This window comes from Aptenodytes forsteri, unplaced genomic scaffold, assembly GCF_000699145.1.
Source record: "Aptenodytes forsteri isolate BGI_AS27 unplaced genomic scaffold, ASM69914v1 Scaffold15, whole genome shotgun sequence".
NCBI classification, from domain to species: domain Eukaryota; kingdom Metazoa; phylum Chordata; class Aves; order Sphenisciformes; family Spheniscidae; genus Aptenodytes; species Aptenodytes forsteri.
Genome location: NW_008795129.1, coordinates 5729098 through 5747669, shown reverse-complemented (window position 1 = coordinate 5747669; position 18572 = coordinate 5729098). Strand labels below are relative to the sequence as shown.

Here is an 18572-nt window from a genome sequence, read left to right as displayed (position 1 = left end):
AATAGTACCTGCATATATAGACGAGGCTATTGCTATACGGACATGTTAAAGGAAGGAACTTCACAAAACTCCTTTATTACTACAACTGAATGACCCAGAAAGAGGACTGCACTAAACTTTGCTCATGTGAGTGGCAGGCTTCACTCATGACACTCACACATGACACCAACAGAGTGCATCCAGCCAGGGTAGACCATCTTTAGACACTTGCCTCCATATGTATTCATATGTAGGAATAAGTGACATTTTTAAAGCAATACAAAGACATGCTCTTCCCAGATTCCCTAGTCTATTCTTGCAGCTACCTCCAGCAAGCAGAATGGCTGGGGTAGCAACTCATTTCAGACTTAAAGCCAAGAATCTGTTGTTGTATGCCTTTGGCATGTCATACTGGAGCTGTGAACGTTGACGACTCACACGGGTACAGCCTGCAGCTGCATCCTGCATATTCTGATCCTCTTTCAAACTCTTAATATAATAGGGTCTCAAATACATTGTGAGCAGAAGAAAACAACCCCCCATGTTCTATTTTGGTATGTTGAGCCTAAAGTCTATTGGCTGGGAGCTGTCATCAGACATGACCATATGTTACTCAATGGTATTACAAGTAAATCCTAATTGAGTGCAAATTATGAAGATTAAAGTCACCTCAGATTTAGCTGTATTATGTTGAGGCAAATGTATTTCAAAGTCCTGTCTAAAATGCTGGCAATTCTTAGCACAGAAATTAACAGGCTGTCATTACCTTGGATTTTATGAGCTGTTCTAAATGTCTGGAGTTCCTTGTTTGGAGCCCTTAGTCATACAATGTAAGAACAGTCCTTTGCAGCTCAGACTGAAAAACACCGAAGACAATGTATTGTCAACAACTTTTGAAAAAATATTAAATATTGATACAACTAAGTCACTGAAGAATCTCTTGGTATAAGCTTTTCATAAATAATGGTAAAAGACTGGATGACTGTTGTTCTAATTGTGGTTAAAATCAAAGTTTTGCATTTAAGCAATCCACTGTCAGGATAAGCCAGGACCAGTTTATAACAGGCAATACGTTACCTTTTGGAAATAATTAACTGCCAGAAAGATCTTCCTTGATGATTGAAGTTTATTACTGTTTCATAAGAGGGCTGTGAAATAGTAAGGAGCTGAACTTCATCTATTGGTGCACTTGGGATGATGCACTCCATTTTAATGAGATTAAGGGTTTAATGCAGATAAAAGATTTTTATCTGTTCAGTGCACCTGGATTAAACACAGGGATTTCAGTGTGATTCACAAACAGAGAGTCACTGGAGAGCTACATTCGTCTTGATCGATAAGAGCTTCTGACTTCTTTCTTTCTTTTCTATTCCGTATAAGACAAAATGATCAGGACACATTTCTTCCTGTTTTCAGCACTGATCATGTGCAGCATACCTGCTGAGGAAATAGTTCAGCCAACTCTAGTGCTGGACATGGCTAAAGTCCTTCTGGATAACTATTGCTATCCTGAAAACCTAGTGGGAATGCAAGAAGCCATTGAACAAGCAATCAAGAGCGGCGAGATCCTGGACATCTCAGATCCAAAAATGCTGGCCAGTGTCTTGACAGCTGGAGTGCAGGGTGCTCTGAATGACCCAAGACTGGTGATTTCCTATGAGCCATCACCAGATGCAGCTCCCAAACAAGAAGCTGAGGCTTCCCCCACTCATGAACAGCTCCTGAGTCTTATTGAGCATGTGGTCACATATGACAAGTTGGAGGGCAATGTTGGCTACCTGAGGATTGATTATATCATAGGACAGGAAGTTGTGCAGAAAGTTGGAGCTTTTCTGGTGGACAAGGTGTGGAAGACGCTGATAGAGACATCTGCCCTGGTGATAGATCTTCGTCACAGCACTGGGGGACAGATTTCTGGCCTCCCCTTCATCATCTCCTACTTGCATGAAGCAGACAAGATGCTGCATGTTGAGACTGTATACAATCGGCCCTCCAACACCACCACAGAGATATGGACACTGCCAAAGGTGTTGGGAGTGAGGTACAGCAAAGACAAGGATGTCATTGTTTTGATCAGCCGGCACACCACAGGAGTGGCTGAAGATGTGGCTTACATTCTCAAGCACATGAACAGGGCTATCACTGTCGGGGAGAAGACAGCTGGGGGCTCACTGGACATCCAGAAGCTGCGTATTGGCCCTTCCAATTTCTATATGATGGTTCCCGTGTCACGATCTGTGAGCCCCTTGAGTGGGGGTGGACAGAGCTGGGAGGTGAGTGGGGTGATGCCATGTGTGGCTGCTGAGGCAGAGCAAGCCTTACAGAAATCCCTGGACATCCTGGCAGTGCGCAGAGCAGTGCCTGGCACCCTAAGCCACCTCACAAACATATTAAAGGACTATTATGGCTTAGTGGAGCGGGTGCCAGCACTGCTGCAGCATCTTGTCACCTCTGACTTCTCTTCTGTGCAGTCAGCAGAGGACTTGGCCACCAAGCTCAACACTGAGATGCAGACCTTATCTGAAGACCCCCGCCTGTTGGTCCGAGTCATGATGCCAGGTGAAGCTGCTGCCCCTCCTGCTGAGAAGCCAATTGCAGTGGCAGCCAACTTACCTGACAATGAGCAACTGCTGCATGCCTTGGTGGATACTGTCTTCAAGGTGTCAGTGTTGCCAGGCAATGTTGGCTATATGCGCTTTGATGAGTTTGCAGATGCCTCTGTGCTTGCTAAGCTGGGACCTTACATTGTCCACAAAGTGTGGGAGCCCCTCCAAAATACAGAGAACTTGATCATGGACCTACGTTACAACCCTGGGGGCTCTTCCTCCTCTGGTGTGCCTGTGCTACTCTCCTATTTCCAAGATCCTGCTGCTGGCCCTGTCCATCTCTTCACAACCTATGACAGGCGCACCAACCACACACAGGAGCACAACAGCCAGGCAGAACTTCTGGGCCAGCCCTATGGGGCTCAGCGTGGCATCTATCTGCTCACTAGCCACCACACTGCTACAGCTGCTGAGGAGTTTGCTTACCTCATGCAGTCCCTGGGCCGTGCCACACTGATTGGTGAGATCACAGCAGGAAGCCTCTCACACACCCGTACCTTCCCTCTGCTGCAGCCTGAGCAGGGAATAACCCATGGCCTAACTATCACAGTTCCTGTTATCACCTTCATTGACAACCATGGGGAAACGTGGATGGGCGGAGGAGTTGTGCCTGATGCCATAGTGTTGGCTGAGGATGCACTGGAGAAGGCTGAAGAGGTGCTAGCTTTCCACAAGAACATGGGAGTACTTTTGGAGGGTACCGGGCAACTCCTAGAGGCTCACTATGCCATCCCAGAAGTGGCTGGTAAGGCCAGTGCTATGCTCAGCACCAAACGGGCCCAAGGAGGTTATCGATCAGCTGTAGACTTTGAGACATTGGCTTCCCAGCTTACCAGTGACTTGCAGGAGGCCTCGGGGGACCATCGGCTTCATGTCTTCCACAGCCATGTGGAACCAACACCAGAAGAACAGCTTCCCAACATGATTCCCAGCCCTGAGGAGCTGAGCTACATCATTGAGGCACTCTTCAAAATTGAGGTATTGCCAGGCAACCTGGGCTACCTTCGCTTTGATATGATGGCTGAGGCAGAAACAGTGAAGGCCATTGGGCCCCAGCTGGTGCAGATGGTATGGAACAAGCTGGTGGACACGGATGCCATGATTATTGACATGAGGTACAATACAGGTGGCTACTCCACTGCCATCCCAATACTTTGTTCCTACTTCTTCGAGCCTGAGCCTCGGCAACACCTCTATACTGTCTTTGATCGTAGTACCTCCCGCAGCACAGAGGTGTGGACTCTCCCCCGAGTCACTGGCAAGAGATACGGCTCCCTCAAGGACATCTACATCCTAACAAGCCATATGAGTGGCTCAGCAGCTGAAGCTTTCACTCGCTCTATGAAGGATCTACACCGGGCCACAGTTATTGGTGAGCCCACAGTAGGTGGTTCCCTCTCAGTGGGCATTTATCGTGTTGGTAACAGTTCCCTATATGCCTCCATCCCCAGCCAAGTGGTGCTCAGCCCAATCACTGGCAAAGTATGGAGTGTGTCTGGGGTGGAGCCACACATCACCATCCAGGCCAGTGAAGCCATGGCTGTAGCTCAGCACATTGCCAATCTGCGTGCCCAGGTGCCACAGACACTGCAAACTGTAGGCAAGCTTGTGGCAGATAATTATGCCTTTGTGGACATTGGGACTGTTATAGCATCCAATCTCACCAAGAACATCAACAAAGACAGTTATAAAAGGATTAATACAGAAGAGGAGCTGGCCAGGAAGGTGACTGCAAACTTGCAAGCTCTTTCTGATGATGAGCACCTGAAATTACTCTACCTCCCTGAAAACACCAAGGACAACGTCCCAGGGATCATGCCAAAACAGGTACAGTTCTCTTGTACCCAGCTATACTGATGCCAGTATAGAATGGGAGCACTGAGTCAGATATCTTATCTTGTTTCTAGCCCATATCATAAACCCACCAGGATTTATCTGTACCAAGGAAAAAAGCCAGTGCCTGAGTGGGTTTTGGAGGCTGAGCTCTCTCTGACACTAAGGCAAGTCAGGGTAGTAGCTTATGGTAGTAGATGGTAGCTCTGGACGCATGCATTTTGGGAACAACCTTCAGGCTGTGAATCTCTTTCAGGTGCCATCTGCCACAAGCAAATATGCAGGGCTTCACGGTTAGAGGGAAGATATCTCATTGTCTCTGTGATCCCCTCTCTTTCACTGCTATGGCTTTTCAAGCTGTAATAAATTAATGCAGAAACCCACTGGTTACAAACTGAGTTTGTAATTTAAGAAAAATTTGGTTGGACCAGAGTAAATGCATACACCTACAAAACATGCAGCCACCTACTCTTTAATGGATTTTTCTATATAAAATTGCTGTACCTGACTTCTATTACACCAGAATAACAAGCAACTCCTTTGGTAGTGACAGTGGAAAGTTGCTCTGATTGTATCTCATGCTCAGCATCAGACAGTTTCCCAGTGACCTAGAAACACTTTGGAAGAAGTATCTGGGCGGAAGTTAGGTGACCCCAGAGAGAAACTGATTTTTAATAATCTACTTTTGCCCTTGCTGTGTGGTTTGCATAACAGTCTGTGCTTTGTTCTGAGTCTGGGTATTTATACACTGGTCTGCCTTGGCAATCTTTCTTGTTCATTGTTGTGCTGGAGGGAGCTCCCAGGAGCACTTGTTAAAATTCCATCTTCAAATTAAAGGGAGGGTTAGGATAACCTGATCCCTTTCTTGGATGGAGTTAGCTCCTTTCTGGCTACTGCTCTAGCATGGCTATCAGAGACGTCTTTTCTCCAGGGACTCATAAAATTACTTTTTGAAGAGAATGCATTTGCCTTTGCAATGAACCAGAGTATACCAGGTGTCATGTAACTATTAAATGTTTCCTGGGGGAGGAAATGTGTGGGCTTCCACCCTCTGAAGTTTTTGGCATGCATGATTTAAAGTGGGTATGACCTTTGTGGTATTATCTCCAACACTAAGGTCAAGGACAAAGTCTAAGCATTGCCAGGGGAGGGCATTTTTTTCAAGTTTGTTAACCAAGAGATGCCAGGCCCATTCTTGCCTCTAAGCTTAAAAGGAAATAATTAATTAAAGGATTTTTCTATTCCATCACTGTCTTTCCCTCCTACATTTGTTGGGTGTAAACTCCGCTCTAAAGGTGTTTTTGACAGAGCTCCCTGCTAAATTATTAGCAACATATCAGTAGTGATACATCATAATTTCTCCCCATTCTACAAAGTGGGCCCATCTTGCAAATTAGTCACTGTTTTCACTGAAGGCTGTTAATGGATATTGTTGGCTATTTTTTATTGTTCAAACCTTACTTATTTTATTCAGACCTTGACTGTTGAGAACAGGATGTACAGGACAAATATCTTATTTGTGACATGATGGAGAATTCCGATCCTGATAGAGCTAGTGAGGAAATGCCATTATACTAATTAATGCCTCTGTTTACCCCAGTTATTTGTCAAGCAAAATGATTGGAAGAGGTCAGGGATACATCCGTAAGAAGGAAATCACATAAGTGTGAATGAAAATCAGGACAAATGTGAGATTTCTTCAAGGGGAAACAATGTATAAATAGCAGAGGAGAAGCACGGGTCTCTTATGAGGCTAAAATAGTTTTCAAAGGCATATGCATTCCCTCATAGTGCTTGAGGAAATTGGGAGGCAGAGAGACAAGAGCGGTGTTAAGACATTTTAAGGCGAAACAGGGTGAGTGAACAAAGACACTGAAGTCACTGAAGTAAAGGCTTTTCTTTGCGATAGAGGTAAAAGAAAATTCACCTATTCCACAGAGCACTGGGCAGCAAGAGTACCTTCATTTCCTGCCTTGCTTTTGCAGGGCCAAGAGGGATGCTTTCTGTGGAACATTTCAGGAATACCCCATACCAATACCCCAGAGAGCAAATGCCTTAAGATTACAGTGACGCTTACATGATGGCACTAATTGCATTTGAATTTTTTTTTTTTTACCGTCCTATACATGGCCATAGTGGCTCTGTTAATCTGTATTACATTCATTCCTCCAAAACCTAAGAGCTAGTTTTTCTCTTGTGCTACCTACCTTCCAAGCCACCCTTTCCCTTGACAGTGGGATTTTCTTGATAATGACCTTGACAGTGAAGCAGATCCAACACAATTAAATGAAAGTAATGATAAATAACTGCAGGAAAGATGGGATGGGACATAGGAGACAGACAAGTGAAATGCATGTAGACCTTTGCATCTGCTACACTAGAATAGCTGCTGAAGCATAATACAGGGTAGTGAATATGTCTCCTCTATGACAGCAGCAAGGTCAATGCTAGCCAGAGTTGTCTGCTGCAAAAATGCCACTTTCCAAAGTCAGACTTCCCAGAGGCAAATGTTGTATATATTGTCTGTGATTCAGAAAATAGCATTTTGCTTATAAGGCAGAGCTCTGTAAACTTGCTGATGCACAGTTCAATAATCCCTAAGTCTTATTCTTCTGTTTGCCTCTATCTCCCTCCAGTCATACCTTCCTTTCCATACTGAAACCTTTGTGTTCATGACTGTCTAAGTATTGTAGACTACCCATGGAAGAACTGCTGCCTCATTTTGGCAAATGTGAGAATTTTTCTATTAATGTTTTAGATAAGCAGCTGAAAATCATGATCAGAATAAAACACAAAACCAAATCTTTTATAAAGAGAAATTGTTCCTGCATTTGAAATCCTCCTTTTCCCAAATAAATAATATGTATCTATAGCAGAGTATTGTACTTGCTGAAGGAGGCAATAGTTACAGATGTTTCACCAGAAAGGAGTGTAGTTTGCTTATGTCCCTTCAATTAATGAGTGAAATCAAAATGCTCAGCCTCAAAGTGTCAAGATAGATAATCAAATTGCTACATCTATTGCTAACAGGTGGAAAAAAATTGTCATGGGCCCATATGATGCTGATTTATATCAACATCACCACAGTAAAGTCAGTGGAACTATACAAGTTTATGCAAGCCAAAAAAATGTCTCGTGTTTAACTCTCATTGTCTCTTCACCTTTTGCAATTCATGCTTGCTTCTTGTATTTGGTGCAGAAAAGAATATGACACTTTGTTAATCACTTTTGTTCTTTTTCTAGTACCTTTCATCTTCTGATCCTGATACTCAAGCTCAATGCAGCTACGTTTGCAGTTACAATCCCACCAAAGAGATCCATTTGTGCTCATTTTTTTCCATTGTCATTAATGTTACAGTAGATTTGGCCATTAGTTTTAAGGATTTTCAATGGGTTTTGGATGAAAATCAAAATTCAGCCATGAATTGTGTTTTCAAATTTTGTTTTCAAATGTAATTTTCCAGGGCATTGACTAGAAAATAACTGCTCACTGGCTTGCAATGAGTATGTTACAAGCTGTGTATTGTCAGAACAGGCTTACACATCGCTGTGCAGTGCCGCCCTTTGTGGGGCGAAAGTACAGCTTCTCACTCTGCCCTGCACTCCCTCAATGGGGACTGAGCGCCTTAAATAATCTCTTTTAATCTTTTCCAGAGCACCATCCCAGAAGGTTTCAGCTTTTGCTTGTGGTAACCCCCCCATCCTGGCTGTCTTGGTGCAATGGAGGGCAGGATTAGAATTCAAAGCTACAGTTCTGGAAAAACTGGAGAAATGATCTGTGAAAAGCAGGATGAGGTTAAATAAGAACACATGCAGGGTTCTTACACAGTTTCTGGGGCAATGGTAATTGACTGCACAAGTCTGGGAGGAAAAGAGCTTGTTTAGGGGGAGTCCTGTAAAAAAGTATATGGGTTCTTCAGAGTTCATAAGCTGAACACAAGTCAATAGAGTGAAGTTGTTGCAGTAAAAAATAATAATCATCAAACTGGAATGGATAAGGAGGAATATAATCAGTAAGACGTGAAGTCTTCTGCTACGTTCTGCTCTAAAGAAAATTCAGCTAGAGTATACTGTGCGCAGTCTTGGGCTATGCTTTTCTGGAAAGATGTGGCTCAAGTGGGGACACAGCAGAAAAGAGGAACAGGAGTAAAGAGAAGACTGAAAAAGAGTCATCTTGAAAAAGTTTAAAAGATTTGAGTTGTTTATTCCAGAGAGAAGAAAACTCAGAGGAGACATGAAAACAGTCTTCGGATACGTAAGAGGCTGTTTCAAATATGAAGAGAATAATCTGTTCCCTTGTTCATGGTAAATAGGCCAAAAAGTAATGCACTTAAACTGTAGAAAGTAGTGAACTTAGACTGTTTACACTGGATGTTAAAAACATCTTTGTAATAGTAAGGCTAATGACATACTAGACTGGATTGCCTGGAAATCACCCAGTAATATGGGTGTTTTTAAGAGCAAGTGAGAATCGGCTGTCAGGGATATAGCTGATCCTGCTCAGTCCTTGAGCTGGGGGACCTACTAGGATGGACGGCTCCATTCCATCCTGTGAGGGTACAAAAGGAACCCAAATGTTATTCTAAGAAAGAAAGGCGCAAGCCTTGCTCCAGTTAGGCCACTCCCTTGTGGAAGGAAACTGCAGAATGGGGCTGAAGACCCTATAGAGTTAACAAAAAACAATTCTTCCTTGGCTTAAGTGGTATTAGCTTGGAGGTCCTTTAGTCTAGCCACATTGCTTATAGTGTTCTTACTAAGGCACCTGAGGGTTTATATTTAACATCAAGTCATTTGTATGTAAACATTGCCTGTCTGAGCAGCAGGATCTTACTTTCAGCTGCATCCTGTCCCAGCTTGTCCTTGGCCTCCAAACAGAGTCCTACCTTCCAAAGGAGAGCGCGCTGTTGCTCTCTGAAGCTGGACTTACCTCCTCAGTTACCAGCAGCACATGGCCCATGTGTGAGTGTCATGAACTTGCAGTTTTCCAGGACAGTAACTCGCTACTGTCAGTCCCAGCCTCCTCCCCTCTTTTGCTTAAAAATTAGGAGGCTTTCCCCACCCCACCCCCAAAATTACATTCTGAGTGCTTTTCATCTGACTTCTGGTCTTAGAGCCTTTAGAATAGATACATTAGATACATTTTCGCACCTTTTCCTGCAGCCATGAGGATGAAGAAGAGTTTCTTTAAGATCCTTGCATATTCATTTTACCCCATGAGACCTGAGGCTTTAACAGCAACCTGCCCACCTTGAAATCTGTAATGAATTTCCGAGTTAGCACCACTGCTAGTTCCCAGTGAATAAAGATGTGATGCAGCACAGTAAAAGAACAAGTAGAAAAAAAATTTACCAGACGTAGACAGAGAGGTTATTCTTAATGAACAAGCTTACGGGTATGCATCTAGCAATTATTCTTGGAGACAGAGCTAAGAAATTTGTGTGTTCAGTTAAAATATCATTAGTAAGTGGCTGAGAGTAACATCAATTTTATTTATAGATGTTACCAGTGAATGATGATTTTTTTCTCCTGGGGGGACCAGTACCTCTGAACTAGATATAAGCTCTGTCAGAACAATGCAATGCATGCTGGATATATTCTTCAAAACTGTGATTTGTTAATCAAAGTACAGTGGGCAGATCAAGTAGCATTGCTGTCACTGGGAAGTGGATTGGAAATGACAAACTCAGTAGTGCTGGACTGATATGTTTACAGTCCAGATACAGTGGTTATTTTCACAAGGTACAGTGAGAAAGAAGGGTACAGAAAAGGACTCAGTAGAGTTTGCTCTCACCATCAGATCCACAACTATTGGCCAACAGGGCTTTTAAATTAATGTTTGAAATTCTGCCAATTTTGGCATACAGAAGGCACTGAATGATGAAGAAGCCCGGGGCAGTCGGAAGCGTGATATGGTGGGTAATTTTCCCCCAGGAAAAGGTAAAGTGCTTGAGCTGCGTCAAATACAGCTGCATTCACACACCTTGGAAACCCTCTTTCTGCTGTGGCAGACCTGCTTTTGGTAGGAGCGCAACCCCAGGCCGGAGCACTACATGTAGTGCAGGAGATTGCCTGACTCCTCTACAGTTGCAGAAAGCCCAAATGCCTCCCAAATTCTGCGGCATATTGCAGGTTGGGGGAGCGCCTTTTAGCACATGGCTCACTGCTGACTCCTTGTTCTTTTGGGTGTAAAAGTATGGATTGTCTGGGACTGAGCTATGGCAGAGGGCAACTGATTAAAAAGCAAGTATAAAATCATTTTCACAGCACCCCTGAGGAGGAAAGGCCAAATTGATGAAGGTCACGTAAGTCATATATATCCCAAAGCCTTATCTCCTTAAGCTGAAGGAAAGTCTTCCATTTTCAGACACATGCATGCAAAACAGGAGTTTGGCAATAGGAGCAGGCTATGTCTCCATGCACGTAGGGGTTACTAGGATAACTTTATTAGTTGGCTACACATTGCTGTTTAAAAAATATCTGCTGTTTAATAACGTAAGCTAAACAAAATGAAATTAATCACAGCCTAACACGTGAGACTTCAGGCACATGGCCACCATATAAGAGATTTAACACGTCTACCTCATGAGTATCCTAGCACATGCCCAACACATCAGGTTCCTCACTATCACAGGGACTGGCTCATTAAGAGGGGCTGAGGCCAATCTCACCTGTAGCCAGGAGCTGTTTGTCAGCTGAGACCAATCAAGAGATTATAAAAGTCCAAAGTGCCTTATTTAGAAAGAACTGGTAAATGAAATAAGTGGGCTTGGGTGGCAGGCCCGGGATAGTGGACTATGCTGTAGCCTGGGGGTTGGTTCTTGTAGCCTTCTCAGCCTCTTTGGTCCAAGGAAATTCCTGTATTTTTGAAAAATAAACTGAGCCCTGACAAATAGGTGCCTGATCCAGATTCTGGGCATGCTATTGATGCACCCTATACTGGGCAAACTACGCAGCAGCCAATGCTAACCTATGTTTAATATGCAAAAATCTTATTCATTATGTTCTTCAAACTTGGTCACATTCCTCACATATGTCCCACCTGGACTAAACTTGACCCATATAATTCTTTTTAAATCTTGTGCCAAGCTATCACTGCCAGCAAATGATTTGTTTTGTTTTTCCAAACTCTTTCAGATCCCTTCCCCAGAAGTATTTGAAGATCTGGTTAAATTTTCATTCCACACAAATGTATTTGAAAACAACATTGGCTATCTGAGATTCGATATGTTTGGAGACTCTGAACTTCTAACCCAGGTGTCCGACGTACTGGTAGAGCATGTTTGGAAGAAAATTGTTCACACAGATGCATTAATCATAGACATGAGGTAAACCTTTGAATGGCAAATAACCAAAGCTCTTTCAAAACAGCATTTTATTTGTAACAGTGAATTAGCTTTACATGGGTTACTGTCCTGTTTACAGGCTAACATCGCTGGAATTAAATGAGAAAAGGAAAACAGCCAAGGAAAACAATAACAGTCTGGAAGTATATCTCAAGATAAATTGTACCATCACTTGAGATGTTTAGAACTAAATAGGCAAATTTAGGGAATATGTTGCAGAACGCAATACTGGATGTCACATCTGTTCTCTTTCTCCGATTTCTTTCTAATCTAACGCTGCATGTGCCTTGTATTAATTTTTTATATATGTATGTATGGCTTAATTAAATCTTTTACTGCAGGCAGTGGTCAAGTGATTGAACAGTCAAAAAACCAGACCAGGCATAAGGCTGTGTTACAACATCTAGTTTGCCATATCTGCAGTACTAAATTATCCAGGGCAATCAGCCCTGTACAGCATGACCCTTGTGCACAGAGCACAAAGGTGGCTTAAAGGTACTGTAGCACTCCCAGACCCTGCTGCAGCAAGCTACAGCATCATATGCCTGCTCTCAACTTAGGATTCTGTTGGACACTCCAGTGTGTCAACAATGCTCCAAATCTTATGAGGCAGAAGATGGCATCTATTTGTTGTCAGCTATCAAAACAGATGAATATCACAAATATACATTTCCCATACAATATTTAGGTAAGTCATTCCCTTGTTTTTGTCCAGAGTTAATGTTTGTGAGCCCAGAACATTACAAATATCAACTAAAGAAAAGAAGGCCTTTGTAAGAACTCGTTTTTAATGCTAGAAACATTTACGTCCGTTGCCATTATGGGGCTCTCGGTATTTGGTAATCATCTTCTTAATATTCTTCTGGGACTTGCAGCATGTGCAGGAAAAGATGAGCATGGCAATGAGCAGAGAGAGAGACCTCACTATGTGAGCACAGAGGAGGCAGGGCAGCAACCAACAAAACACACCCAAGACTGAATTCAAATTCAGCAAAGGCACCACCATCTTCCAATAGACTTGAGATAGGACTGGGATTTTCCTCCTTCTCGCCCCAGTTTTCTCCCAAGCTAAAACTCCTATCAGGGCCAGGGGCAATAAAACAGCAAAGATGAAATCATGTCCCAGGTACCAAATGGTCTTATCATAGTTCTCTTCCTGGGTTGCTTTGGTTTTTTTATATTTAATGTATTTCCAGCCCTTTGAGTGCACACAAAAGACCCAGTCTCTGAAGGCATATAAAAGAGAATCCCAAACATTTCACCTTTTGAAATTCTCCCTAACCCAATCTTATGATTTTAAGGCAAGGCTGATAATTTCAATTTTGCATGGGATTAACCAAAATGCATAATGTCTCTCACCTTAATAGTTCCCTTTCGTGGAACAGCTGTGAACTTCATATTTTGATAATTTCAATTTTGCATGGGATTAACCAAAATGCATAATGTCTCTCACCTTAATAGTTCCCTTTCGTGGAACAGCTGTGAACTTCATATTTTGATAATTTCAATTTTGCATGGGATTAACCATAATGAATAATGTTTCTCATCTTACAAGTTTCCCTCCCTGGAACAGCTGGACTACGTATGAACTTCATATTTTGATAATTTCAATTTTGCATGGGATTAACCAAAATGCATAATGTCTCTCACCTTAATAGTTCCCTTTCGTGGAACAGCTGTGAACTTCATATTTTTAACCTTCACAGCATTGAGAAGACACAGTGATAAACGAAACAGCTTCCCTAATGTCACACAAGAAGTCTGTAATGAAGGAAGTACTTGCTTCCAAAAGTTAAGCTAAAACTCTAGCAACTGCTCAGTCATTATTACTGATTAAAGTTTCTGCAGTCTCACTGTCTGCAAGAGAGTCCTGGGAAGAGCTCTCCGGCATTGCTCTTGCTGCCTGCTTGCCACTCACTTCAGCCACGATGGCAGCTGCGGGAAACTGGGCTCTGCTGGGTCTAGCTGCCTCCTGGGCTGTGCAGCAGCAGCAGGACCTCCTGGCAGCACAGCACTGTCTGGGACGCACTGAAGAGGCTTATTTCAGTTCTAGCCAGTCACAGCGTGAATCCAGCATACAGCTCCCAAATGCTGCAGAATAAAGAGGTAGCTTCACTCTTTGGGACAGAGGCCTCCTGGATTGTCTAATCCTTTTCTGGAGGTGAAAAAAATGTAAGTTATGCACGGACCGAACAGTCTGGGACGCACTGAAGAGGCTTATTTCAGTTCTAGCCAGTCACAGCGTGAATCCAGCATACAGCTCCCAAATGCTGCAGAATAAAGAGGTAGCTTCACTCTTTGGGACAGAGGCCTCCTGGATTGTCTAATCCTTTTCGGTGAAAAAAATGTAAGTAAGTTATGCACTGGACCGAACAAAACTCATTTTCTGGCAGGTTTTTGCTGGAATGTCTGTGCCAGGCACTCCTAACATCACCTACAGGAAAGCACTGTATCTATCTCCTACTACCGAGCAAAGTACAAACATTTCCAGTGCTGTATGTGCTCTAGTATTAGTGAAAAGTGACAGGTAAAAAATAATTTGGTATTCCATTGTGTGTATTCATAGCAGGGGTTCTCCGATGACACTTAAGCTCTTCAGTGAATTTAGTCTTCAGAGGTTGGCATGAAATTAAACTACAACCAAAGTTTTCAAACACGACTGTCCTAAATGAAGCAGCTAATGCAATCTTTAGGCACAAAAAGAAATGGCCTGGTCTTATAAGGTGCCAAACACCAAGTATTCTCCTTGTGTGCAGCAGGAAATAAGAACACAACAGTTCTACAAACATATGTTGCTTAAATTGGGATCTACATTTATATATTAGGGTTTAGGTATTTACTCATGCTGCCTATGTCAGTAACAGCATGAGTTATTCAGAATAGAAGAATAGCAAGAATCTGATGTTTCTCTGCAGATTAAGAGTCTTTGCTTACTTTCTGAATTTTTTCCAGGTTGAATCAAGAAAAAAATAGACCATTCAGTTTTATGTTTGCTTTTGAAGTCAGTTGTGGGCAATAACAGTCCAAGGCTCTTGGACAGGATTTTGTTTCTCTGATAAATGTGCAAATGCTGATAGAGGAGAATTAATGTAAATGTATCAAAATGTAGTCATAAGCCCTTTCAGTACTGATGTTAAGGAACAATACTTGGAAGGGAGATTTACTGTCTGCCACAAATTTTCAATTGTTTCCTTAATATTTTTAATTTTTGAAAAGATACAATATTGGAGGCTCCACCACTTCCATAGCAATCCTATGCTCATACTTCTTTGATGAAGGACACCAAATTCTCTTGGACAAAGTTTACGACAGACCCAGTGACTCAGTAAAGGAAATATGGACCCAGCCACAGCTCAAAGGTAAAATGACATTTTCTTTTTAGAGTAGCTTTTCATTTCAGATGTCTCTCCTTGTGTATTTTAAAGTGAGCCATTAGACACCATAACTCATTTGGTGAAAGCACTTGCCACGATTAGCTCAAGCTGTGCAGAGAATGTAGAAACAAAAATGTGCATTTCAGCCATGTCCCTCAATGCCATCTATAAATAACAGCTTATTGCTCCTAGGAGTGGGGTGTGTTAGGCACGGAGGTTTGTAAACTGGTCCCCAGAAGTTTAGCTGAATACTGTGTACAGCAGTTGTGACTTATTGCTTTTAAAAGTTGCCAAAATTAAAAATAAATCCTGTGCTGCCTAGACCTCTAGTAATATCTCTTCCAATACTCACACATAGTTTTATATGTAGCTCCTCACTTCCTACATGTGTAATCCACTATTTCAGTAGATATAAACACCCACAATAGCCCAGTTTGTCCAGAGAATGCAAGAGAGAAAGAAAAGCACTAAATTTTGCACATCAGAGTGAGTTTGGAGCATTTGGCAATGTATCACACACACCCCCCACATGCACACCCTGCCCCGCTGTTCGTGGAAGTTGAAAGGATGCTGCAACATGCAGGAACAGAGCTCTTCAGTGCTCATAAAGTGCAGTTAGAGTGCTAAGAAGCCTTAAATATCGGCTTTCATTCTTTTCCCCGTTAAAACTAAGGCAATACCAAAAAAGGTGTCACAATGGTGTCTGCAATTATTGGCTTGGAGCATGCTGAAATGGTTAAACTTTGTCACAGGCTGCAGGGTCCATCTATTTTCCCAGGCAGTCAGAGGTGGGCTGTGCTAAGGGATATGATTACTATGGACACATTCCAGTTCCCCTCAAAGAGAACAGGCAGACTCATATTAACTTCAAAGGAGCTGGATCTGGTCCTGTATTATATATATCTACTGTGAAAAGAGTCTTCTAATGGATATTACGTCTATAGTGAAATGAGAAGAGCAAAGATGGTGTGAAAATTAATTACCATGCTATTGGCCCCTCTCTTACAGTTCAGTATGAGAATTATATGTCATACTGTAACTTACTTAAAGAATGACATTTTTAGAGCAGTTTAGAGTAGTTTTCAATTTATCAGGTCCCAGTTATGACACACTGGCCACTTTTTCAAAGGAACTAAGCTCTCAAAAAGTATCTAGCGTGTTCAGATATATTGAAAATAAGGTGCAAAAAACCTTCTACTCCTGTCAGCTGGTTTATGTAAGAAAATGAGATAACTTGGCTCACGTCCTAATAATAAAGGGGTATTTGTTGGAGGGTTTGGGACAAAGGCCATGCAACAGCTTCCATTTATAGACTATAAAAAGCCTGTGGGAAACCACTATAATTATAATTTCATAAAATGCCGCCTGCATAGTTTCACAGCCATGTTCCTAGAGCAGGGATGAGAGTGAAACTGAAGATGCTGCTGGCTGAGCTTTGAGTATTCCTGCTGGAGCAGTGGAAAATGACGCTTTCCTCACCTGCCTATCCCACTCCTCTGATGGGATCTAGAGCTCCTGTAAAAGTCAAAGCCACAGAAGAGCCAGCAGCAGTAACTATGAGCTGGCCTCCCAGCTGCTGGAGCTTGTAACAAGAAACTGATGGCACAAGAGCACCATGTAGGGTGACAGTCTTTTTTACAGTATAGAGGCTGGGCTAGTGTAAAAAGTGCTTTAATACCATCATAGGTGCAAAGTAAATTTCCAAACTTCTTTGGTTGTTAATAGATAGGGAATGAAGTGTGTTGTATCTTGGCTCCTCTTGCTCCATTATGCAAATAAATCTCTGAAAATGGATGCATTTCTGATGCGTTTTGTCCTATCCGGCAGGGGAGAGGTATGGCTCTCAGAAGGCGCTAATAATCCTCACCAGTGCTGTGACGGCTGGGGCTGCTGAAGAGTTTGTATACATAATGAAGAGACTGGGCAGAGCTCTCATCATTGGGGAACAGACCGGTGGTAGCTGCCATTCCCCACAGACATATCAAGTAAATGATACCAACTTCTACATCATCATCCCCACCTCCAGATCAGTCACCTCTGCAGAGAGCACTTCTTGGGAAGGGAAAGGGGTGCCTCCTCACATGGAAACACCAGCTGAAACAGCGCTCATCAAAGCAAAGGAGATGCTCAGTGCTCACCCGCACAGCTCTAGATAGCCCAGTGGGGGAAAGTGCCCCTAGTTCTTAGGGAAAGAAATCTACCTCCCCAAATATAAACCCTAGAAAGGAGTGGGAACTTCATTTCAATCTCTATAGTCAGTGATTGGTTCCCTGTACATAGCTCAAAGTGACTCCCTTTTCAACATGCTGACTTTTTTACCCTGTTCTGTGGAACCCAACTCTTTCTGGGCATGGTTGAGATACTTGGATAATTCACTGGGGTTTCTGGATTCCTCTCCTGTGGTCAAATGTAAATGTTAGTTGTTGCAGTGTCTGTTTTTTAAGATTTAGCTCCAAATCACAGATTTCCTTCGGTCCCTTAGAAAATCCTAGCTGTCAGTATTGAAGGCATGTGAACTGCTTCAAAGCATTTAAGCAAAGATAGAAAAGGCACCTCTGCTCCTTTGGAAATTGTGTACGTTCCTATTTATACATCTTAAAGAAGAATTAACAGCAGTGGGGAGAGTCTGTTTTCCAAACTGCAAGAGCTAAGTTAAGGCTCTTCTCCATTTCATCATTTAGATGTAGCAAAAATAACCATTCCCAGTCTATCAGGGTTGCCCAGACTCTTGGTATTTCTTAGGTACATGCCTGCTTCTCCCCTAGTGTCTGGCAGAGGGATGGGAATGAGCAGGAGAAAGGCAGTACGTTGACTCACCCAGTGCTCAAATCAGCAGACTCAGGGAAAAGAATCATATGTTTTTACTTAAGGCTAAAAACAGATTGCTGTGTGTCCTGCCCCAAAGACAAGAAGCAGAGAAATATCCTTTGCACCCTGCTAACAAGCTACTTATTAAGTAATGGTGTATTCCAGGGCAACTAACGGAGTTATTGACATGAGCTTAATCAATGCACAGCATTCGTTGTCTTTCTTACAATTCTTATCTAACCATCTGTCTTTGTAATTATTTAGAAAGACATGTAACTCTAATCTAGATCTCAACATTTCTCATCTCTACAAAATGCCAGCTGTAAGGTAATTAAGTTAGGAAAATGGTCCCCCAAAATTTAGTCAAAGTCTGTAGTAGTTACGCATTGCTGTATGCTTGCTCATTTGTAAGTTACTGCCAGTTTTTTTATAAATTGTGTTTAAACATCTGACTGCAGAGAATCTCTTTCACTATTTACAGGAAAATCATTTTAACAACCAAATAGACTTTCCATCTTTTTTACTACTTGTTTGTCTTACCAACTACACTCAGTGAGATTGCTAACTTGGACTCTTTTGAGTCATTTTCGTGTTCTGATTTTTATGCACTAGCTAGTTGTTGAACTTCT

General features: G+C 42.5%; 1 protein-coding gene across 1 annotated transcript; it reads left to right on the top strand.

The window, feature by feature from the left end:
- Positions 1–1373: 1373 nt before the first annotated feature.
- On the top strand, positions 1374–17291 carry RBP3 (retinol binding protein 3). Its single transcript, XM_009277734.2, has 4 exons — positions 1374–4412; positions 11553–11743; positions 14978–15120; positions 16963–17291. Exons 1-4 carry the CDS (start codon positions 1404–1406, stop codon positions 17289–17291), a joined length of 3672 nt encoding a protein of 1223 aa, XP_009276009.1. The 5' UTR covers positions 1374–1403.
- The last annotated feature ends 1281 nt before the right edge of the window (positions 17292–18572 follow it).